The sequence below is a fragment of the Mesitornis unicolor genome, unplaced genomic scaffold (assembly GCF_000695765.1).
Source record: "Mesitornis unicolor isolate BGI_N332 unplaced genomic scaffold, ASM69576v1 scaffold42460, whole genome shotgun sequence".
NCBI lineage: Eukaryota > Metazoa > Chordata > Aves > Mesitornithiformes > Mesitornithidae > Mesitornis > Mesitornis unicolor.
The window spans coordinates 1,013-26,117 of NW_010157040.1; the positions used below are offsets into that span (position 1 = coordinate 1,013).

A 25,105-nucleotide genomic window follows, 5' to 3' on the forward strand; every position below is an offset into this window, starting at 1 on the left:
CTGGGCATCCCATGCTCATGGGAAACCTCCTCCCAACCTTGGATTTTAACACCCTGCATAACCTGACATTAAATAAGCATTTCATAAAGAGCCCTATGCTCAGTGTGTCTAGGTAGCAGGTTACAGAAGGAAGAAGTATTTCTGTGGGCATAGCAACATCTCTGCCCCTGCAGTAACCCCGGCAGCTCACGGAAGCTGCAGCTCCTCTCCCTCGGCACAGGCTCAATGGAAATTCCCTTATTGCCACACTTTAAGCGTTTTACCAGCAAGGCTCTCAGACACTGGGTGCTGCATTAAGTGCTTGCAGTTGTCTGCTTTTGTAGCGGACAGCACATTTAAGTCTCGTCGCTCCAAGCAATAAAATGCATTTATCTAGCCCCTGGCTTTGCAGAGGTTGGGGTAAGCTGCACTGCTGGGCTGCCTCTCGCTCCTTCCCAGCAGTGTCCTGGCCCTCGGGGAGAAGAAAAGCTCTTCCTCCGTCCATGCAGAAGAGCTGCTCCAATTTTTAATTGGATACAGGCCGCACGCTCCCACATGGCCACAGGCATCGCTCCGAATCGTGGCTCAGACTCCACGCAGCTGCCTCTCTCCAGTGCTGTGGGACCCCCAAACCTCAGCTCTGTGAGCAGTGGTGATCATCTCTACCAACAAATGCAGTTGCAGATAACCTCATCCGGTGGTCCATTACTGCTGGCCAGCAGGCAAAAAGCACTGAGTGATAAAGCAGCAACATTAGCTTGGTATTTAATGTTTTAATTTGCATAACGTGCACAAGCTCAGCCCCACTTCGTTTCAGTTTCTCTCACAGGTCAGAGTCCTGCAGCACCGTTGCTCATCCACGTTAGGAAATAACCAGAGGACCACAGCCGTATTTGGCCTCCGAGGACGCTGTGGACACGCAGGAGACAGATCAGCTGTAAGATCTCAGCTGTAACTCGTGAGTGTCAAGCACAAGGGGAGCCTCGTGCCTTGTACACAACTCTTCATCCGACCTGCTGTCACAGCTGTGTTTTTCACAGGAGCGATGCTGTTGACACGTCTTCGCTTCAAAAAGCCCCAGGTCATTCGTGCAGACCCCCCTGCTCAGTATTTATGCTGTTGCGTTGGACTTTTGCAGAAAATGGACAATTTCCCAACCCTTTGCTGGCACAATTCTTTCCCAGCCCTGCTTCTCCCTTCCCCAGCACTCAGCCCCTGCTCCCAGCTGGGCACCATCCAAACAAGGGCTCGCTCCCTCTTCCAGCACCTCTGCTGCTGGCAGAATCACCAAATGGGACTTGATGCAAGACTAAACCCCCTGGACCCTCAAATTAACTACACTTCACCAGGTGGGATAATCACTGAAATCAGTTGGAGGCATTTTTTTCCTCCTGACCAGCACAGGCTGGACATTGCCTGTTAGCTGCTAAGTTTGACCCAAGGATTAAACACTTTAGGGCTTAGTTCCCCAGACTCCTCTATTTTTTTTGCTACTTAGAGGCAATATTTTGCAAGAGATGGGATAGGAGCAACATCCCACATCGCCTTGGTGTTCTCAAGATGCTGCTGTGGCTCCAAGACCATCAGTGAACTTTATCGGTGCGCTGGAGCACGAGTTTCCTGCAGCACCCAGCGCTCTGCCACGCCAGGGCACCCACAGCTCACGAGTGCAGCTTTTTTAGCAAAGTAATCCAGGCATGAGGCGTTTCAGCCTTCTCAGCATAGTCTTTAAATACCTTTCACCATCTCAAAAGCAAATAAGCAATGATAAATATTGTTATTTCGAGTCGGGGAGGCTGTTTACACCTGACTTTGCAGGCTGAAAGTGCTCACAGGGGACAACAGCAGCTCAGTGGAGGAGCGAGTTCCCCTGCCAAGGCACTGCGACCCCCTCTGCTCGATTTTTGTGGGCACCTCCGCAACACTCAGGCGTGCAGCTATGCTCAAACTGTGTCTAAGAACTCAGCTAATTCACATTTTAGTGGGAGAAGCCTTCACTGCAGATCTGCCAACTTGAGAGTGCACCCCAGCAGGGGAGACCGTGTCCCCCTCTCCCTGCCTCTCTTGGCAGTGAAGTCTGCTCTTTCACGTTTACTACTTCTGGCATTTGATGCAGATCAAACCCAACAGAAAAGTAGTTTATGCTTGCTCATTCCTGTGTTTCCCTCCTCTCATCTTTCTCTTCCCTGAACTCCTTTTCCTCATACTCTCTCTCACCTTCATAAGCCAGCAGAAAGCCAGGTCTGTTAAGGAATTTACTGCTTTGGTAGAAAACCTGCTAGTCTGCATCAGCAGAAAATCTTGCCCTATCTCCTTGCAAACCAAAAAGCAGAACTAAATGAAATGCCCCTGGGATGCTCTGGCTACCTCAGTGTAACAAGGTTCAGATTAGGCTGCTCGTTTCACCCTCTGCATTGCCTGGTTTTAATCCAGTTTGGTTCAGGACACACAAAATAGCCGCTTTTCCACCCTCCAGGAAGCAGCAGGCACAGCCAGAGCCAAGCAAAGCGCTGGCAGGTTCTACCTTGTGTGCACACACGCCAAGCTGTGCTTGCTTCTTCGCCCACTTTTTCAGTGCTACCTTTTGTCACATGCCACATTTTGGGTTTTATTTATTGAAATCTCACCCTGAGTCACTGCAAACCCAAGTCCCTGTGGCGCAGGCCAGGAGCTGGCTGCACCCTCACCCTCCCCTGCCCAGGCTTTTGCTCACTCCACAGATCACTGCAGGCCAATGCTCCATCACTCCTGGACAGGACAGCCCCTTCTCCAGAACATTCTGCTCCCTCCAGCTCGAGCTCTGGCCAACGCTGCTCCTCAGAGCTGGTTTTGCAAGAATTTGTATTAGGAAAGGTGCTCTCCCCCTGCAAAATGCCTGTACACAGACATCCTGTCTGCAGGAGCCACAGCGCTGCCTGGCTTTACCCATCGCCTCGCATCAGATTTACTACAGGAACTGCCAAGGGGCCGCCCTGCTCCACGATAACAAAATCCTCCCAGAGACAGCGGCAGAAATAGCCACAGAGCAGCTTAGTGCCTAAAACACCAGTCAAACACCTCAGCCTCTAATGGCAGCTGCCCTGCACCGTGCAGACGCTCATTTTCTCTTCCTGCCATCCCAGAATCTGCCCTTTTGACTCCAGGCAGAGATGAGCAAATATTTAATTAACACATCTGACCTTTTATCAGCCCTCGATGCTGCAAACCAGGACAGCGTTACAAGGTTCTTCACATCTCAAATCCTTGAGAGTTTTCTTAAATTCTGCATTTGAAAGCTGAAAGAAATGAAGTGTCATCTTCCGTTAGGATTTTAATGGCATTTAACTTTGTGCCTCGTATTCCACTAAGGCAGTATAAAATAGGAAACAAGTGCTACCTAGAAAATAAAAATCTGAGAGGCCTTTTAATCGCTTTTCCTGCACATTTAAAATTTTCCAAATTTCTTGTGGGAGGAAGGGGCTGGAGTTGGCAGAGCCTAAATGATGCCTCAGGATGGCTGAGAACAAGCAACTCATCGCATTAAGTTGTGGAGATCAGTCTGCTCTATCTGGTTTTAACTGGCACGACTGGAAACCTGCTCACTACGTTATTCTTTCCACTAACCCTCCGTTCCCAACCATTGTTAAAATGCCAAAGAGTCCCACCTCAGTGAATTTATTTCCAGTTTCGACGTCCCAGGTGCATGGCCTCACTTTGCTCAACCCTTTCCTTTTCCCCTCACCTGGTTCAGTGAGGACTCTTCATTCACGAAAAGCTTTAATTACCTCAGTTTGAAGCCAAGTGTTACTTGGAAATACTAGAAGGCATGCAAAGCCTTACCTCCATGTGGGGATCCTTGTTTAAGTTCACAAATATGCAGTGTACACCGCCAAGATGTATTTTTAAAGTACAGCAGCAGCAGTTCTATTTGGTAACAATAAACCCTTTATTTTTACTGCTTATAAAAATATAGGAACAAAATACTATACAGAAAAATATAAAGTTAAGCAGAGATCTTCTCGATCTCATTTTAAGAGGCAAGGCATAAACAGGATCACACTGTGCAAGCCCCAGACTTCAGAAAATAGAGCTGTTCTAGTAGTTTAAGCGGAGATGCACGCAATCCAAGCGGGGTGGATGCTGCTTCCCACAGCCAGCAGCAGAGGTGTGCTGAGGCTTCCAGCACACAGAGCTCGTCTTGCAGATTCCAACATCCTTGCAAGTTTTCTTTCACTGAACAGAAAATGAAAGCTAAGTCCTGTTTCATGATCTGGCCTGGAGATAAAACAAACATTCTTACACCCCTCGGCATATTCATGGGAAGGGTGCTCAGAACATCCCCTGGCCTCTAATCCCACCTGCTTGGCTCAGATTTACCTAAACCAGTGAGTCTGCAGCACGCTTGCACACAAATAAAGCCAGAAGATGGCTGTGACCGGGGGGTGAGCTGGCAGCTATGATTTAAGGAAGGCAAATGTCAGTGAAAGCAAGCTGATGAAATGCCTGAGTTTCTATCACACTCTTAGGAGAGAAAAAAAAGCAGATAAAAAAAGCAGGCAGTGTTCTTTTCCTCAGTACATTGCTGCCTGCAAGGAAGGACACCATGGACTGCAGCAGCCAACAATACAAGAATCATCTCCTCTTTACCTGCACTACTCCACTACTAAAGTTTCATTTTACACAACCAAACTGTCTGAGTTTGCTTGTGGCTGAAGCAGAAAAAAAAAAGAAGGAAATGGGGGCAGAGAATTAAGGAATTGCAGTGCAAATTATCTGCTCATGGAAAATAAGCCCCAAAAGAAAAAGCTTCTCTGGAGATTTTCCAAGCCTGTTCTCTCCATGGCCACAAAACAGGGTTTGTCCTCATCAGGGAATAACTGCCAGCTGACCCTAGACCTTCAGGAGAACATGGGAGTACGTTCCCTAAAGCAGTGAACTTGCTTTTACTTCAAGGATCAGCCACGCTAGCGAGATGCCAATTTTGCTACCTTTTTGTCACCCAGCAATCACAGCAGGACTCCATGAGAAAGTGCAGTGGGAGTCTCAGGTCTTCAAGTTCCTTTTATTGTCTTGATTTGTAGAAGAGATTTGCAAGTCTCTGTGCTGTATTCATACTGGAAAAAAAGTGCAGCAACATATGCTGGAGACAGTCCAAGAATTACTGCTGTGCTGAGGCAGCTTGCAGAGTTTGACTGAAGAAAATTGACTAAAGAAATAAGAGCAGACCTGAAAATGAAGATGGAGCAAGAAGGGAATTGCTGCAGGCACCAGCGCGTCCCAGTTCCCACCTACTGCCAGAAAGGTGCTGTAGTGGTCCCTATCTCCTGTGAGCAGTGGATGCAGGGCAGGCCTGGGACTGAGCAGTTGTGTAGGGTTAACCAGCAGCACAGTTGGAAAGCTGATGTGGGGACCACTCTCACTGCCACTTGTAGATCTTCACCATCTTCTCGGTCAGCGTAGCCAGGAAGCGGGTCTGGTTCACTTCCAAGGGGCAGATATTCAGCACAGGCAGGTCAGCCTGCAGCTTCTGCAGCAAGGAGCCACTGCCAGCATCCCATAGCTGTGGGACAGACAAGGTCAGAGACTGCAGGATTCTCCCCTCCCAACCAAAACACAGCTTGCTCTCGCTAGAGAAAAGGCTTTCCTCAAGTAACTTACAGGAGCCTTTCTTGACTTTCACAGCCTGCTTGGATGGGCTGTGACACGCTCATGCAGCCTGTTGTCCATCCTCTGCACCCAAGCTGCTCTTTCATATGAAGAGCAACCCTTCTTTGTGTCTTCTCTGTCACACCTAAAGAACCTGCACCCATCCCTCACAGCACTTAACCACATTAACCATCCCACCAAGTCCTTGTTATACCAGTCAGTGCCCAGCTGTGTCAGTGTGCCCAACTGCATTCCCCTGATGGGCTCCAGGGCCTCACTGCCTGCATTCCCATCGATGGGATATGGACCACAGGCCTTGACTAATATTGAGTGTCCCACACTATCACAAAGTTACGCCTGCTATGGCAGGCACAACAGACCAACCTGCACAGGGTAATGTGCCTGAAAGACAATTCCCACCAAAACACACTGGTGGTGTGACTAATAAGGCTCCTCTCCTAAGAGCTGCAATAAACCCCTCCACCACACTGAAAGGAATGAGATGTACCAGGGCAGAATTAGACGCCTCATCACCAGCACACACAAAGACACTGCCATCCTCCTTCGGGCTCTGAAAAATGGCATTCTTGGTCAGCAACTTGCAGGTGGGCCCAGCGGTAAATGTCTGAACTGGGTGAGAAGAACACACCACATCCTCAGAGGCCTCTGTCAGCGGACTGCAGGTCAGTTCCATCATCACACAACGCACATACGGGTTATTTTTACCTGCACAGCAGAAATAAAGTAACCTTTAGGAAATTTTATTGCAGACAAGTTTTAACCGTAGGAATTCAAGCACCACCACCCTGCAGCTGCCTCCTTTTGCCTCCACCCAATTCTTATCTACATGCAGATGCTCATTACTCTGGCCAAGGCAGGTACTCCATTTCAGCTGTGCCCTCAGCAAAGCTGCTGTTGAACCTAACAAACAGCAGGCCAGAGCAGCAATGGAAAGCGCACTGCGACTGCACGCAGTTACGTACTGGGCCTGTAGGTCGCGAGGCAGTGCCGTGTGCTGATCTCTGTCTGAAGATCAATGCATCCTCCAGGCTCCAGTGGCAGGTGATGAGGCCGGTAAGAGTTGCCAGCTTTCTGTTCCCAAAAGCAGGCTCCTTCCAAGGTCCCAGCTAATATTCCACCATAAGGCAGTGATGCTGAGGCCATCCGGGGCAGATAGGACAGTGACACCATGGGGCACCTGAAAGCGAGATTGGCAAGAGTCAGCGCTGCCAGCTGCAGCCGTGCAGGTGTCCTGCCTCACCTCTCTCCGACCACAATGCAAAGAGGGCCTAAGCAACTACGAAAGTCCTTCAAGCAAGAAACCCCAATGTGTTTATAAAAAGTAAGTGATATTCCACAAGTCCTAAGCTGTATGTTTTAAAGAAGCATCAGACTGCACACATCAGATGTGTGTAAATCAGCATTTGATTCCCCGAGTAAAAGAGATGAAAGTGCCAGTGTCTCACACCCCTCTGTAATTTGTCCTTTCCAAATTAAATACTAAACCTAGCTCCAAAACAAAAGTTGGTTTTCCTGCTTAGGCTGCACCAGTGGGTCCATTTCTGACCACTGTGTGCCTTAAAAGGTGCCAAGTACTAAGTTATACCATGCAACCTTATGGGGGACTTCTACATCTGTGCTAAATCTGAATTTTTGAACAAGAGATTCACATAAAACAACTTAAACGATTACAATTGCTGTGTGATTTATGGAATAAGGTGTTCGGCTTAATGTACCTTAGTGAAGTTGAGAGGAATTAAAAATCCTTATGCCATACCTGGACTTCTGAGGGACTAGTTCCTGGACATGAGAGTTTGTGTCTCTCAAATCATAGATCATGATGGAGCCATTGATCAACCCAGCATAGATGTAGTTCGTATCATCGAGACACCAGCAGCAGCTCCAGACAGGACGGCCAGTATTGTACGTCTGCACCACGGTATTTGTTGCCAAGCTGCAGAAGAAAAGCAAAGTGTCGGCCCATTGCACAAACATCAACTGATAAGAAAATAGCATAATTAAGGTAAGCAAATCTAGCTTTTTAAAGTCTTTAGACAGAAGCATTTCTCTCTAGACCGAGTTTGGGATTAAATCCTCCTCTACTCCAGACAGGAATCTGGAAAATCTAGACAGAATAATCACTGGGATATTGTCAGGTGATTTCTTCCAGGCCAATGCTTTTATTTTCCAGATTGATCTTTGGAGACTGGGAAAGGAAATCTCAGCTGCTTTACTGGAAAGAGAAAGCGAAGTGACTTTTCTGAGAACAATTATGAGAAGTGACTCCAGTGTAAACCTGTAATACTGCATATTCCTGAGACTGCAGGGCTCATCTCTTCAGATTACATCTCTCATTAATTATTTCCCTCTTTTTACAGAAGAGGAACAGTGCTTCTGCCTCTAAAGAATCCAACTTAAGCAAGAGTGAGACAGTGATTGGGGGTTAAAAAGCACATTCACGGTGTTAGTTTTTTTAGAAACTCAGTGTGGAAGGAAGAAGAGGGGAGTGCACAGAAGGGTGCAACCCAGAATAGCAGACGAAGCTGGTGTCAGAATGGAATGTATTTGCAAAGGGCAGCATTGCCAGCATAGGCTCAGCACATTGAAAACAGCATGAGATAGAAGACAGCACTGAAAGTAACTCTGGATATCTGCTACAACACGGAGGTTTCTCCTCGAGGAAGGTGATTATACTCAGAACTTGCTCCCAGGTAAGTATAAGGGGAACGACCAGACAGACAAGCCTGGCTGGGGAACATTAACAGGGAGTTTGATATCAGAACAGTGACTGGTTAAAAACAACAGGAAAAAAGCCACGGTGCTATTTTAAACACTTGCAAGCCAGAACAGGAGACTTAAGAACATCTTGGAAAGTTCCTTTTGGTGGGATGACTATGAAATCAGTAACTAGAGAAGAAAGATGACCAGAAGGAGACTTATTTCAAAGGGAGACTAAAAGAAGTATGAAGATGCTGCTGAAGCAAGCACTTAACTCCAGACATTCTGGGACCAAAAACAAAGGCAAGAGGATCGCAAGTTCTTATGTGGCAACTGGGCAGGTGTGGCAGTCAAGTGTCTGAGCAAACACCGCAACAAGAAGCCACCCTCCAGATTAAACCATGAAAAGAACATCAACCTCACTGGTTCCAAATCTGACAATGCTGACTTCAGCATCAGACAGTTTTGTTTACCTTTAAGTAGTCTAGCAAATATTTCAATATGAGGAAAGCAACATTCTTTACGTTTTTGTTGCAGGATTAAGCTCTCTTCATTGCTTCGCTTGTGGGAAAGAATTGGGACTAATCAGCCATATAAGACATACCCTGCCTCACTCTATACTGACAGATGTGCATGAAGATCTTAATATGGGTCAATAAGAATCAATCAGCTAACAAAGTCTTGAAGCAGCTTAAGCTTAAGATTGAAGAGCAGCACAGAGTAGCAAGAAAACACACTCATAGGCTGTAAATTCTGCCAGGATTTGACACATTTCTCTCTTAGTCTCTGCATAATTGGTCTCTAACCTGCTTTAAGTCTCTCCAAGCTCTGGAGAACCTGTGTTCCTGTAGCCCGTGCTCAACAACGCCTGCTACACACTCCACAGCCCAGATGAATTACAAGCTTTTGCAAAAAGTTTAAATTCAGAGAGGCCAACATTAGTACAGGGATGAAAGTGCCCAACCTCAACAGCCCTTGTTTCTGTTTCATGCCATACAAGTTGCCACGCTTCACATTTATTTCCCTGCAGGAACAGAAAAGCATGAGGGGGGTAGATTTCACATTTATACATCATGCTATGTTTTTTCTCAACACAACTTGGCCAATATGTGTTGAATTACTTGTTTTCCACTGAATTCTCCACAGGAAAATAAGTTATTAGAGACAGGTAGCTTCATAACACTTCCATATAAAAGACTGGGAAGCAAGAACAAGTCTCTCTCCATTAGTTTCCACATGTAGGAAGAACGTGTAGATCTGATCTCATCTTTGCACCATCTCTTGGAAAGCAGAACAGCAAGTGCTGTAAGGCATTTAGAGCAGGAATACAGTCTCCTGCATATAGCAAAACTCAGCTGGGACAGGGTGCTCCCCACAGCAGGGCTCACCTGGTCAGTTTGAGAGTGTTGTCCAGGGCAGCAGAGAGGAGCAAGCCATCTGCTCGACTGCTGAAAGCCAGTCCTCGGATCTGTTTACTGTGGATGGGGATGTACTGAGTGCTCTTCAGGTTGGCCATGCTTATCATCTTAACACCACAACCTGTCATGGAAGAAGGATGAAGCAGGTTATCGTGAAGCAGCATACATGTAGATCTAGCAATTCAGTGCCAGAACTCCAATGTCTGTACTGAAATGTGTCGTAGGATGAACACATGAAAGCTATTTGTTGTTCTGGATAAGAACTGCCACTAATCATTCTTTAGTTCAAATGGCAACAGGGCTAATTCCTTCGGGATCCCAGACAGAAAGAGCAATCTCAGTATCAGTGCTACACGCCTTGTTACAAGAGCCTGCTGCTCTTTAGCCAGTTTCTTCAAAGACATTCTTGCCTGTAAACACACACAGTAGGATTACGTGGCTATTTAAGAGAACAAGTGTCACTGCAAACAATGGTTACAGGTGAACTTAACCTGTGTGCTGCAAGAGTCACCACAAAGCCTCCATTCAGGGATTCATTTCCCGGCTCCAAAAGCCAGAAAATAAAGGTCAGTTGAAGACAGAAAACAATTTTGCTATGCCTAGATAAGGCGTATTAATCTCCAAACCATTTACCAAATAAAGTTCCATCATTCAGAAAGCACTGAAGTACTTTGCAAATAAACAATGGGATCCCTAATGCTACATTTATTTCATTGAAAAAGCACGTTGGTGCTGTTCCAGATGCCAGGTCTCTTGCCTCTGGCCATAACAGCGAAACGAAAAACCCATGGCTGGCCATGACTTCTTGGCTTCCTGTTTCCTCACTGGAAAACTCTGCTTCTATCCTTCATATTAAAAATTTTTTACCTTTTTTTTCCCCCCGTTTCTAGAGTATTGACAAATCAGTATGTGATTGTCAAACCATGGATGTGGATCAATCCACTACAGTTTGGGGAGCAATGTTTCTCACTCAAGCACTGGAAGCTTCTCCGCATACCCTAGGGTGCTGACCCCTTGTTCTTTCAGAAGACCCACCTCTGCAAGGAGCACCAGACACTCCTCTTACCTTGCTGTGGATGTGGCACTGCAGCAGAAGAGCCAGAGACCCTCTGCTAGGATTCTGCCAGAAAAGCAGTAAGAGAAACAAGCTGCCTTGCTCAGAAGTTACCAATGCAGGGGCCAGAACAACTACCAGGAGTTGTAGCAGTATTCCCAGTTTACAAGGCACATGTGAAAGTCAAGCAGAGGAGCAGGAAGCAAGAAGTAGAAAACACATTTAATTTTCACCTATAAACCCCATAATCTTGACTTGCATAATTACCAGGAATAAAAGTAGACTGTGGAGAAGGCTGCGATACCACGAGACAACTCAGTGAGTCACAGTATGCCATTACTCTGCAGCTCCCAGTCTGAGACACCATAAAAACCTTTTCCAAGTGGTACTTGCACTGGCTCTGGCTGGAGGGGAGGCTGCCTGAGGGGCAGGTGTGGGAGCTGCCAGGTTGCTGAGCAGCATTCGCATTTTGCTGGGCCACCAGAGCCTTCAATTCCTGCAAGAAAAGAGACCCAACAGCTTTAATGTGCCACTGGCAGTGTAACCTTCTGTGCTATCTGTTCCAGATGCTCCAACTTGTTCTCAGAAAAAGAGGGAGAATATGGTCCAGTTTCCACACCGTTCCTGAAATGCTGTATTTCCAAGTCCACTGACTATGACAGTGAGCAACAAAAGCATTTGAACGCTACGTGAGTTCTGGCAGAATGGACTCAAAGTCTGTTATTGTATGTATCAGACCCTGGGAGGGAGAGGACTCTTGGGCAACACATAAAAGCCAATAACAATTATTACCAGATCAATGCTGTTTAGAAGAGAATAAACTGCCAAGTATTACATGCAGCTAAAACCACAAGAGAAAGCCAATTAGAACCATTTTCCAGAATTTCCAGAATACCCCATAAAAAAAAAAATAAAAGCCCGAATTTCAATATCAGGGTGTTGCAGGAAACAAGTCCGTCTATGTAATGACTATGACCCTGTTCTTGTAAACCCTGGGCAGCAAATTCCAGGAACGACACAACTCTCAAGAGCTCCAGCCCTGTTTTCCACCACCTCCTCCCCCTTCTGCCTCCAGCTCAGCTGATGAATGCTCAAGGATGCAGAGACACGGCCAAGGACAGCTTCCATCAGCAGCAAGGTATTTCTAGAATTCTTCTTTCCGGAGATCAAGGGTGAGAGGGTATGCGAGCAGTGGCACTGGCATAACATGAGTCAACTAAAAATGCCCCTCGAAAGAGCACGTTGACCAACTTCTTGTAATCCAAGGGCAAAACCAGAAACAGAACCCCAGGGATACCAGACAATGTACATGTTAAGAAAATTGCTACTTGCTTTCTGTTGTCTGCTGCAAATACTACGCAGTCTTTAAACAATTAAGGGCCGCAAGAGTGATATTATGAATATATTAGGAGACTGCAAGCTAGCTTCAATATTGAACCAGCCACTACCACTTAATTCACATCTAAGCAAAGGCAGCAGTTCTCAAAGAGGCAAGATCAAAGATCAAGCTCTACATTAATAGTTATCATCAAGACCTCTAACTTTTGGAAACTGCTCAAGAGGAGAGCAATTCTGATATTTTACAGAGGTCTGATCTGTTCTGCATCAAGGTCATTACAAATTCCCCAAGGGAATAAAAACTGAAGCTGAAGACTCAAGATGATCCTGTTAGAGCAAGCAAAAGCAAAACAACCTGAGGAGGAAGGGGTGTGGAGGGTGCCAGGATGCTTATGATGGAAGCTGTAGCTTTGGACTTATGAAATGTAAAAGAAAGTGACTTTTAATTAAAAAAACCCCAAAACTATTTACTTCCTAAAAGGCTGGAGGATACCACCACTGAGGATTAGAGGAGATTAAAGTTATTTGTTGCTCTGGGGAGTTTACAAAACACTCCTTGCCACCTGAACTCAACATTCAACTTTTATACAAGTTATTCAAAAGGAAACCAGGCAATTAAAACCACAAGGACTATTAGCACAATGCTTACATTTAACCACAGTGGATAAACCCAGCAGAATCAGGAAGTCTTACTGGAGACACCTTTCCAAAGTGATCAAAAATGCTGCACTGCAGAACAAACTCCACTAACTGTGCTCAGAAGACTGCTCTGCTGGCAGTGTAAGCCTGTACCTTCCTTTAAGATGTCTGCAGAGCTCTCCTGATGCCTGGTGTTGACTAAGGGCCTCGAGGGTACACTTGTCTCTCTGCACCTTAGAGCTCAGCTTGCCATTGTAGCCATGAAAGAAGAGTCACACAGGAGCATATACAGCAGAAGTCTTCCTGAGGAGTACGTGTGAAAAGCAGCAGGAGAGCACAATGAATAGGAAGGGAAAACCACCAGCTACAACAGCTTCAGAACAGCTTTCTTTTGAGTATTAGCTTACAGTCTCAACATGAAGCTTTAAAGACAAAGGCAGTTCTCAAATGACTGTCACTCTGGCTGTCTCTTACAGAAGCCATGACACAGCCCCAGCCTTGCATTTAATAGAGGTAAACATGAGTGTACAACCTCCATCTGCAGGGCAGCACTACAGTTATTCCCCCTTCCACCTGCCTTCAGTGCAGGTCCAGATTCAAAGGGACACAGCATTTTTAACTGGCCTCGCTATAAGTAACATCTGAATGAAACAGCAACTTCTACTTCTTCCAGATATTCCTCAGACATCAACTGGAGGTAAACAAAGATCACAAAGATAAAAGATTTTTATGCAATAAAAACCATTAGCCTAAAATCTTTCTAAAGGTGTTAGGTTCACAAGTTTTTATTGCTATTGTGCCATCCAGTTCATTTCAGACACTCTGAAAACCTATTTTAAAAAAGCTTTTCCAATGTAAACAGACTGCTCCATGTGCAAACAGAGCTACTGTCTCCTGCTTGCAATGAGGAGTCCTACCCTAGTGGTACTAATGCCAGAAGCCAGAGACACTTTGCTTATCCTTAGCTAACTCTGAAAGTTTTGGCAGATTCAGAAGTACTGCAGTAGCTCACATCTGATTCCCAAGTCCTTTGTGCTCACAGAGGAGAGGCTTTAGGCACAAGTAAGGAAGGCTTCACTAGCACTGCTCTCAAAATGCAAGTCTGAACACGCAGAGCGCAGCGTGCGGCTCAGCACAGCACACACTTCAGGCTTACATCGGAGAAACACTGTTGAGAGCTTTCTTTCAGAGTTTTAGGTAGCTACCTACCCTCTCTTTCTCCCTTCAAGTTCCTCTCCTCACGTAGTCTCATGTAACTGAAGACTTCCAAAAAATCCCTTTTCTAGCCTCAATCAGCTTAAATAGTTGATTAACAAAATACAACAGCAAGATTGTTAATGGACAAGAGCAAGGAAAAACGCATACAAACCTAAAACAAGGTCATAACTAGTGACACGACTGCTGATGAGCTCTCAAGCACATTAGCAATGAAAAGAAGGGTTCAAGCAATGACTTTTGAGGAAAAATTGATGGCATTTACTTTCCATAAGAGTTCAGACACCACAGCTTCACATGCAACCAATGAACATCATAACTGCAAAAAAAGTTCCATGCAACTGAGCTTTGCAAACATCCCTCTGACCATACGGGCATTTCACACATTTGTTTTGTAATCCCACAGCACTTGATTTTCTGCATTGATTTACAGCTTTGTATGCCAACACGTTTTCTGGTGCCATCAATAACACTGCTTGCTGAAAGGACCAGAACAACAGATTCAAGATGCAACAAGGCACATTCAGATTCGATGTTAACAAAAGGTATTTCTCAATGAGGATGGTCGAACTGTGGGATGTCCAGAAGCTGGGCAGTCTGCTTGCACACACAACAGCTGAGCAACCCAACCCAATGCTGAAGTTACCCAACTAGAGCCCCTGCCAACCTAAGTGATTCTATGCAGGTACAGTTGCTTTACTAGATGACCTCTCCTAAGATAAGGAAATTGTTAGGCATATGCTCAAAATATAATCAAACAACTTGGAGACTTATTCCAGACTTCCTGCTGATTTTCTTCTCTCCAGCAAATTGTGTTACGTTCAGTTTATTCACAGTATAAACAAGCACCTTAAAATTGCTTCCAGCACTCGTATTAACCACTACAGGACAGTGATGAATGCAGTATAAATACTGAAACAGAGCTTAAAGAACACAGGGTACTTCATCTTTATAACATGCGACTACAATTCAGTTAAACTGGATATTCCATCATTTAACACCAAAAGAATTGCAGGAAGACGTTATGGACCTGCAGTTTTATCTTACTCACATTTTTCTTAAGCTAGAGTTTAAAGTGGACCAATTTTCTTATTGGCTCTGATAGCTTCATGCAGGAATCTAGGGAAGCAATTTATAAAGCCTTATCTTAACGTCACACAGGAAGACTTCAGCAAAGAGGATGTACGGATATGAATAGCCAAGGCTATAAAAATATCCAGAAGTAGAGAAAAGCATAAAATTAAGTGAGTTACTAGACAGTGAAAGATTAGAGATCATCTACTTCATACAACAAAACAAGTAGCAAACTGGCTATGAAACAGGCTACTGGAAAAACCTAGCCCTGGTGGAACAGGCCAGATAATTCAGTTGGAAGCACCGAAGTCCACAACTTACAGGAATCCCGCAAAAGCAGCTGTGATGGGTTAGAAAATGTCACAGTATTGCATAAACCACAAAGGAGGCAGCCATTTAGCAACCATTTATTTTCAGTAATTTGTGTTCTAAGGGACAGAGGTGCCTCTTAGCAGCTGTTCAGCCCATGCATGCAGCCTACTCTAATGACAGACCAGGTCTCATGGTACCAGAAGGTGCTTAAGTACAATGTTGACGGACCTTCACCAAAAAACTAAGGGTTTTTTTTGTTCTTTTATTCTTGCAAATAGCCGTAACTCTTCACAAACTGCTTCTCAAAGGCTCTTGACTAACTACAGCAATAATAGGTCCCATTACAGTTTTACTATAGAGATTTTTCTAAGCTTATTTTGATGCAGTTAAGAGAAAGATGAGGAGAATAAGTTTGGTGCTGTACTACCAAGCCTTGCCAGGGACCACAGAACTTGAGGAGGAACCTGCAACATCAGCAGCCAAAAAGCTCTACTGCTAAGCTATACTTACAATTTTGATTAAGTCTCTGAAGCACAGAAAAAAAAAGTCAGTGTTATGTAGCATACATGAATATGCCAGCCTGGGATAAACTCAACCAGTTGAACTTACTAAATCTTGCTGCTGATCAAAACTGGAAGGCTGTAAAAGACAGGCTGAAGAGAAAGGGAATCCTCTGTGTTTCAGCAGTGGGAGACTCACCTGAACTTGCTTGCGGAGTTTGCTGCATTCATCTGTCAACACCTGCAACTGGAGCTGGCTCCGTGCAGATTCCAGCTCTGCCTGCCTCCGCAACATCTGCTCCTTTTCGAAAAAGCTGGAGGAACGAAAGAAAAGCAATCCTTAGGATAGGTGTTACCTTGGATGCTACTCTGGGCCATCTACTCCTATTCCCAGACTTCACCCCAGCACAGGTCCTGTTCAGGTAGATTCAAAAATAACAGAAAATCTGGTACCACACTCATCTAGTGCATTCACCTCGAGATGTTCTCAGTTATGCAATTGTACTGAATTACTCACTTAATTATTGTTCCATAGAAACAACAGCCTTTCTCCTCACCCTCTTCAAATGTCTTAATTTAACAGTGAAAGAGAAATCAGCCTTTTTTTTTCTGTTTAGCCAATTCTGTACCATCAGTGTCCATGTAATATACCATGTCAGTAATGCAGCAAGATCTGCAAGCTTTCTTCTACTTCCAGTAACTAATTTTGTATTTCAGGAAAATACAGCTGTATCAGAAACAGACAGATAAATTCTCCATAAATACCCATACAGAAGCCATACTTACTACCTCACCTTGAGCCTAAAAGTGCATACACACCATTTAGCAGCTGCAGTTTCAGTAACATACTTCAATTTCTCTTCCATATATGCTTTACATATGAAGGAACAGTTAAAGAAGAGAAAGAAACACCAATATTCCTTAAAGTTGTCACTTCTGGTCTGTAACACTGCAGCTTTTGCAGGGGTCAACATGTCAGTAGTTCGGGTGCAGGGAGATCTAGCTCGTGAAGTACCTTCTCAATATACAAAATCTGGCTTGCATGTTCATCAGGCACAGAACTCTGTCGTTACCCTATAGCTTCTTCACCTGATTGTTGTTGTGTAGGAAACAGGTGAAATGCTGTATTTAACCATCACAAACACATTCTTTGCACAAGTACCCAGAGCCTGAAGGCTGGCTTTTTTTGAACATGAAAAACAAAACCCATGATCTTAGACCTAATTCAAGGCCATGTGCAAACAATATTGATGCATGCATCAGTGCTCATAGTTGTCCTCCACTCGTGGCTGTGTGCCACAAAGCAGCCACTGCCAGCAACCTCACAGGACTGACAGGCAGCCATCGCTGTCTGCTCCCAACAGAAGCAGGAGACAGGCAAGGTGCAGGGCAAATGGGGAAGGGCTGCAGCAAGACTGAGACACAAGCAGCAGGCAAACAACTACCTCTCCCTGAGGGATAACAAAACTTAAACACCCAAATGCCTCCTATGCTTTTGAAAAAAAATAAATAAATCTTATTTATCATTTGTTTTGCAGTGTCAATCCAGTAAAGGCAGCGTGACTCTGCTAAAGGCACAATTCAAACACCAGCAGGCAGCGGCAGTCTGGACAGAAGAGATATTTTCCCTTCGTGACAGTTACTCCTCAGTCATTTCTGATTAATAATTACCAGGATAGTCAGATTTCTGTTGAAAGCTGCATTGAAAGAACAGCAGCATGGTTAAGAGACACGTAAAGACCCCAATTAAATCCTATTCACTGCAAGATTCAGAACTCAGATATTTGCAGCCTTTTAATGTCAGAATAGTATCTGTGACACCACCTTACTGAAAAGAAATTAGTTCCCATTTTCATACCCACTTTTCCGCTTTCCGATAAAAAAATAAATCTACATTTAAGTTGAAGGGTGAAGCAGAGTCATAGCAATGCTTGCTGACCTTTTGCAAGTAAGGCTACATGAAGAGTTTGACAAAGCAAGATGGAAAGTGATTCATGTGAGAGATTACGCTGTTTAATGCATGCAGAAAAGATGTCAGAAAAGGTCAGGTATTCGCCCTCCCTTGCTTTTCTAACTATGCCTCACTTTTCTCATCTAATGATGAATTAGCAATATACGGCTTTTTGGCAACAACTCTGCATGCTCTCCCATGACATTTCAGGATACAACACAAGATAGCTTTTGCTATTTCAGTGCTGCGAAGCACAAACTCAACAACTCTGTTTCCAAAAGAAACTTCTCCTTCCAGGTAAGACACACACAACCCAGGCAGCTCCTGGTTTGTTAAACTAGCCATACTCACGATGATCCCCAAGGAAATGGACAAATTGCTTCACACACTACAGGAAATGAAAGCTTGAGTCAAAGCCAGACTGCAGCTTTCAATGCAGGCAGCCAATGAGGTCATATCTTCACGTGGCGACTCCTCACCTTTTCATGCGTTCCTGTTCACTGGTATCCAGCGCTTTCAAAGTACGAGCATACAGGATCACGATGTCGGAACGTTTCGCTTTCTTATTGCACTGAAATAAAAACCAAGTTCAGTTCATCTACAGGAATTTAACTATCCAAACTAGGCATCCCTACAAGTTGCTAGGCCATTACTTCGAAAACTCCTTATAGCTTTGAAGGGAGGGAGGGGTTGTCTACTTGAAAACAAGTCCACAAAAACAAGAGCATACCACACCATGTTTGCAAGACATATAGACACCAGAGCTCTAATTGGGGCTACAACAGCAATTTTGATTGTGCATCCTACTGCACCTTTAATAATGCACCTCCTTGCTTCCCAGAAATTTGTTCTGCTAAAGCACCAGCGATGCAGCATGGTCAGGTAAGCTCCAGGGACAAAAAAAGCCAAACGAAGTAGAGGAAAAAAAGATCTAAAACAAAACACCAGCCCAATCTCTATTTCTCAAACACCAAGACTGGCCGCTTGGCCAACTGACAGTGATTTGGGACCCACTGAATATACTCCCAATGGTGTTATTTATGCATTATATTCCTTTAATCAAATCCTATAGCCCCAAATCCATAAAGGTATTCCAGTGCCAGTATGAAACACTGACATCCCACTGATTTCAGTGATACACAGAGTCAGGTATTTCAATAATTTTGTGCATCTGGCTGTGATCATTTAGTACTTTAGATTCTCCTTAAAAAGAAGGGATAACACCTCCCCCTGAGATAGGACTTGGGAGAAATTATAGCATCTGCAAGCTTACTGTTTTGAAACTACACTTTGCTGATCAGAAAAGCAGCAGTGAACAGACAGATCAAGTAGCCTCTGCTGAGCATTACATTACTATGTGTGCTTAAAATGCAGACTTCTCTATTATTTAGTAGCACGAAGACATCACGGGCAACAGTTTCAGATAAGACAACCCCCCTTCCTTTGTCAAGAACTGCCTTGCAGAGCAGTAAGTGGCTAAGACAGCTTTCCTGGCAGCCAGCAGCTGTCACTGGCAGGATCACGAATGCTGCAATTTCACAGTAACTTGCATTCGAGCCACTTAGTATACAGAGCACCACGCACGGCAACCCTGTGCTATTCAATTAGAGAATGCCCAATCGCAAAGGACAGCAGCTGAAAATGAAAGAAAGATGATTTAGCTGCAAGGTTGTCTCCAGAGCACGGAGTTCTCTCAGGAACTTTTCAGTAATTGCATCGCTGGAAGAAAGTGAGGGCGCGTGCACCCCTCAGAAGTTGTTAGGATGCAAGAAGAAAGCAGTCACAAAATTCCAAAGAGCAAAGATGCTGGAAAGGTCTCTGAGAATTTTGTCTGGGCCTGGAGCGGGTGAAGAAAAGCTTACACAGAATTGACAGGGATAAGAAAAATAAGGTTTGGGCCTTTGCTATGGCAACAGTGACTCTTTAGGTTTAACCAGTGTGCGTCAACAGGAAGTTTCTGGCTGAAAGGAAGGAATCCTGCACAAGGTCAAGCAAGACCATGGAAGCTCTCAAAATGACAAAGCCAAAGAAATCCTGGGCCTCCAGCCACCAGCTTGGAAAGCAGCAGAACTGAATCCTATTTACAAGGTACTTGTTGACCCATTCCTTTCTGGAAAAGAATAAGGAATGGAAGCACATCAGAGACGTGTAGGCCTAATTGAAAGAGATCAATATCACCCATGGAAACAAAAACCAAAAAGAGCACCTTAAAAAGCAGTTCTACCACTTGCAATTGGACATTAAAGGATGCCCCTTGTTTCTCAGTTTACTCTCTGCAAGCTACCTAAACAATCCAATCTGCTTAAAGGCTGCAAAAGCAGAGGAAGTTCAAAACGGAAGATTAACCAACTGAAAACGCTTTTCAAACACATTTCTTGTCCAATAACATATTCTTTATGCTTAATTAATTGCTTCTAGGAATCTGTCTGCCATTACCACACTTCAGTGTTCTGAAACCAATTACAGGTTTAGCACTTGAACTCTCAGACTTCTAAGTCTGCTACTCACAAATGCTCTACTTCGGGAGAGAATTCAAGTCAGAATCCTCCCTTGAAAGCAGCGTAAGTTGCTCCTGGCCTAGTTACATCAAAATAATGGTGATTTTTGTTATTTCTGACAGCAGGCAAAGGTGGATTTTTCCTGCAGCAACCAGTTGTAACAGTTACAGTGCTCACACCTGCAGCAGAAGTTACCCAATAGAAAATCCTTTCCAAAGCACAGAAATGTCCATTTTACCTGGGGGCACTTCGCTGCCTGTCCCTTGAGCCATCTGTCAATGCAGGTGTAACCAAATAGGTGCCCACACCGCAATGCTGAGAGTCGGTGGTCCCCAGCATTGGTCCACTGCTCAAAGCAGATTGCACAGGTATCCCCTTCCTCCTCATCCTGTGGAGCAGCAGGTACTGCTGGTTCCAGTGTCTTCAGTGGAGTTCTCTAGGATTACAAAGACAAAACAATGTTTTAGACAAATGCAGCATTTACCATATTTAATCTGTCTCCTAAAGCACTCAGGTCTCCTTACCTGCTTTTGTTGGACTTTTGCCTCTTTACCTTCACAACTTTCATGTTCTGCGGAAGCTTGAGATAAAGCTTGAGATAAAGCTTGAGGTGGCTCTGCTTGGACCTGACTGGAAACTAAAGAAAGCATTACTTGAATGAACCGATATATAACAGATGGAAAAGGAGTTCTTCTTGACTTGACCTGAAATCATCAGTGCATAAGGTAAGCAGTGCAACAATGGCACAGGTTACATAAAAAGCTTGAGAGGTAGTCTGTGTGTAAGCCCTTCTATTAATCAACACTAATGCTAAAGAACTTTGTTTTCTTTTATTAAAAAAGCAGCAGAATTTCAGTGAAAAAGGAGATGTCTTTTAAAGATGGGAATTGTTACCAGGATTTTCTGACCTGCTGGAAACAAATATATCTGCATACAGATCTGTAGTTAGGCTGATGCAGGGTTACACCCTTGCATCACTACACCCGGAGAAAGACAAACCAATATGCAGAAGTTATTTTGCCAAGGGATCTAAGCATGCATATTTCATGTGCTAACAAAGCATTTACCGTATGCTCTCTGTCCATTCACCCTGACAAAAGCAGTTTTCCAGCTGGTAGTTATCCCAACTATCCATTCTGCTAGGCCATATGCTTTTGTGGTGGGCCTCTGTTAGCCTTGCTGTTGAAGCATGGGCACACAGAACCCTACATTTGGATTAGCACCACTAGCATACTAAAAAAGGAGCAGAAATCAGCCTTCAGAAAACAAAAGAATTATTAGTCACAGTTGAGGCAGATAGTCTCAATCCAGTAGAGGTATCACCTAGCCCTGGCTAATGTCAATACAGTTTTTAGCCTCTATGGTTCTGGGCTGAACAGGAACTAGTGCCTTATATAAGCAAAAAAGACAAGGGAATTCCAGTAGACCCTACAGAGAGCATATGTTCACACAATATTAGGCAGTACTTAACAGCTTGAGCTCCTGTCACGTGCAAGACTAGCTCAGAGCAAGCAGAATGAATCTATTCAAAAGACACCTCATAGATGTACCCTCAAAAAGAGGTGCCAAGGTGGGCTGGCCAATCAAAAACAAAACTAAGGGCAGAGAGTGAAGCATAAAGACAGCCCTTAGAGACTGAAGAAAAAAAAAAAAGAATCTCTTTCACATATTCTCTGGGCATGAATAACCTTGACTAGAAAGATAACCATGTGCCACTCTTACATAAACTGCGTATGTTTGTCACAAACAATGTCACTGAAGTGTGTGGCAGCCTGTGAACGCGAGTCTGGATAAAGTACTGCAAGCCAGGAAAAGCCGAGGAAAGAAAAAGACAAACAAAAATCCCTCTGTCTTGTCTCTACCTCCTCAGCTAAGTGTCACAGGAAGTTACAGGAATAAAAAGAAATTGTCTTATCTCTGCCTCCTCAGCTAGGTGTCACAGGAAGTTACAGGAATAAAAAGAAAACTCTAAACTGAAGCAGACTGAAATCACAAATTAAAAAATACTGAATTGGATCCTTCTCTGAAAACTGAAAGCACTGCTGATCTCCAGAGATGCGACTTGATGTCTTCAATAATACTCTTTGATACCATAACAGTGGAAGTGTGCTAAATAATAATCTAAACTTGAAGTTATTCTGAACATTTCTAGGATTATTTACAAATAGCAGCCTGCAAATAGCAAAAAAGACTGTAATATTACGCTAGCAATCACCCACTGCTGCTGCCACCGCTCTTAGGAGCTGCTTGCCAGAAAGCCTTGTGGTAGCAACCTGCTACCATCAACTGTGGGCATAATGATCTCTTAGCACTGTTGTGCAGCTCACAAGGCTTTCTTTCCCCACTGAGTTTCTGAAATCAGCCTCTACACAGCTCAAATACAGCACAAGCCTCCTGAGTTACCTGCTGGAGGTGTCTCCTGAGCCGACGGTAACAGCGGCGCTGCAGCCTCCACAGCTTCCTCCTCCTCCTCAGAGGTGCTGCTGTCAGAGTCACTCACTTCTATTACTGCATCTAAGCTGTGCTCCTGGTTGTCCCTTGCAGTGCGAGAGGGCTCCAGATGTGGGGTTGGTCCTGTAGCTGGCTCTTGGGTCCTGCTGTGTTGAAAGTAACTGTCCAGTGCTGCCCTGAGTCCAGAAAAACAAGGATTAGTTTACCTGAAATGGCTGTGGTTGTTAAAGACTCAGCATGTTTCTCCACACTTGTTTGCAGTACAATTCATACAAGTCTGACTGCAGTAGGAAGGTATTCAAGTTACCAGGACAGACCTTCTCTGGTATGGGGGGCAATCCCATACCCTTTATGAACAATCCCACTTTACAGAGCAGCAGCAGCAGCACACAGCAACCGTTCATTTTTGCTCAGCTCAAAGAAAAACTCCTCCTTGTTACAAGGTTGTCTTCTTTTGGGGTGGGGTTGGGGAGAAGAAAAGCAAAGACAACATAAGTATTGCTCACTAATAGCCTAAGGAACTTAAAACCCTCAGACATGGTTCCCAAAGCTACTGGTTAATATTAGATTCACAAGGCTTGTGTCAGTCTCATTCCATCAACTATTTTGTGCCTAATCTTTCTACTTTCCCCCTTCTTTTCTACCAGAACTTCATCCCTGGATGAAAACATCCTCCCCTCTCCCCCCATCAGTTTAGCTATTGTTTCAATTATCCTTCAGATTCTAAAGAGGAGTCTGTCAGGTTGCCCTCTAGCCCCAAGAGCTCCAGTGACCTTCACACACAATCCAAGAGCACACAGTACAGTTATGCTTAATCATCTGGGAGGAGAGTTCTTGCTCTCACTGAATTTAAAGGCAATGCTCCAGTAAATTATAACCTCACCCTTGGCATTTACAAAATCTACAAAGATGAGACAAGAACCAAACAAACCAGAAGTGGGGATTTCTTTCTGGCTGGAGAGCATCGCCACTTATCACTCTTTAAACCTATCACAAATGGTTTTAAACACAGAATATTTTTTTCTTTGCCTGGAGACAACAAAAAAACCCCAACCTACAGAAAAATTTTAGTTCGCATGTTAGTCAAAGTTTCTGCAGCAATTGTCACCAGAAAACAATGAGGCAATCCCCAATTCAAAGGTGAAATGCAAAACAGAGCACAAGCTCCACTGAGCTAAATGCTGCCTAGAGTCAGCTCTGCTGCAGGGAGCACTGACAGGAACCTGGCAGAGCAGAGCAGAGGGAACAGTGGGAACAGAAGCCCTGCAAGCAAGATAGAAACTGTGGAAGGGCTCAGGAGACACCACCACCACAGCCAAGCAGGGAGATTCACTTGACAAGAGCCAGCCAGAAGAGATCAGTGCCCGCTGTGCTATTGTTGAGCTTAGTCAATATACAAAGTGTCCAGAAATCAGCCAGTCATACAACTGGACAGAGCAGGGCTCCGTATGCCAGGAAGCAAGGCAGTTTTAAACTGATGTGAGACTTGACAAGAGTGCAGTTCAGACCCAGTTTCATCTCTGCTTTACCTGGCACCAACTGTCCTCTGGGAGCCACCAATTCTCTGTTGCCGGCGAGCTCTCCTCGCTCGCGGCCGCTGCGTGACCTGCGACACAGGCAACAGCCGAGAAGGATCAGATGCCCCTTGTAGCCTCTGTAGTCCACCGAGAGCCGAGGCAGGACCCTGCTGCTGGTCAGGCTCAGCAGCTGCTTCCCGTGTTGTACCAGCGCTGGGTATGACAACAGCGTCATACTGCTTCCTCCTTCACCGAGCACCGGAGTATGAGACAACAGCGCTGCGTGACCAGAGGGCTCTGTGGGAAGCGTCCCGAGGTTCTCTACAGCGTGATCAGCCACTGGTTGGGGATCAACTTCCATCTCTTCTTGAGACATTTCTACAGAGTTGAAGAAACAAACGTAGCATTTCTAAGTGTGCACCCTACTTCTAGCCTGACAGTAGCAAGAATCAGGTGCAGCAGTCAGCAACTATAAAAGCCTTTAGAATTCAGACTTGAGAAACAATTTGTCCTTTTGCGGTAGGGTTAAACCACCTCAGATCAATACACATACGTGAGCTGGCAGAGCAGGCAGCACCCTGCCAGAGTCCTTGACTCAAAGGCTTTGGCCCAGCTGCAGCTAGCACCAAAGGCACACTGGAAAATTGATTTACGTAAGCCTTTGGATGAATGTGGAAAGTTAGGGATGTCTTGCTGGCATCCTTCACTCACCAGTAAATTCACATGGATCCTGGAGTCTGGAAATATTCCAGAGATTCTCCGTGGCGAGCAGCATTGCACAAACACCCACAAATACAGCCAGAAACAAAATCTACA

At 44.7% G+C, this 25,105-nt stretch overlaps 1 protein-coding gene across 1 annotated transcript; it reads right to left on the reverse strand.

The window, feature by feature from the left end:
• Positions 1–5,374: 5,374 nt before the first annotated feature.
• On the reverse strand, positions 5,375–24,665 carry RFWD3 (ring finger and WD repeat domain 3). Its single transcript, XM_010178621.1, is given in 13 exon segments — positions 5,375–5,518; positions 6,113–6,330; positions 6,588–6,802; positions 7,382–7,558; positions 9,711–9,861; positions 11,062–11,290; positions 16,072–16,186; positions 18,303–18,394; positions 20,560–20,757; positions 20,846–20,958; positions 22,713–22,948; positions 24,302–24,524; positions 24,527–24,665. Coding segments are annotated over 13 exon segments (2,250 nt in total).
• Between the last annotated feature and the right edge of the window lie 440 nt (positions 24,666–25,105).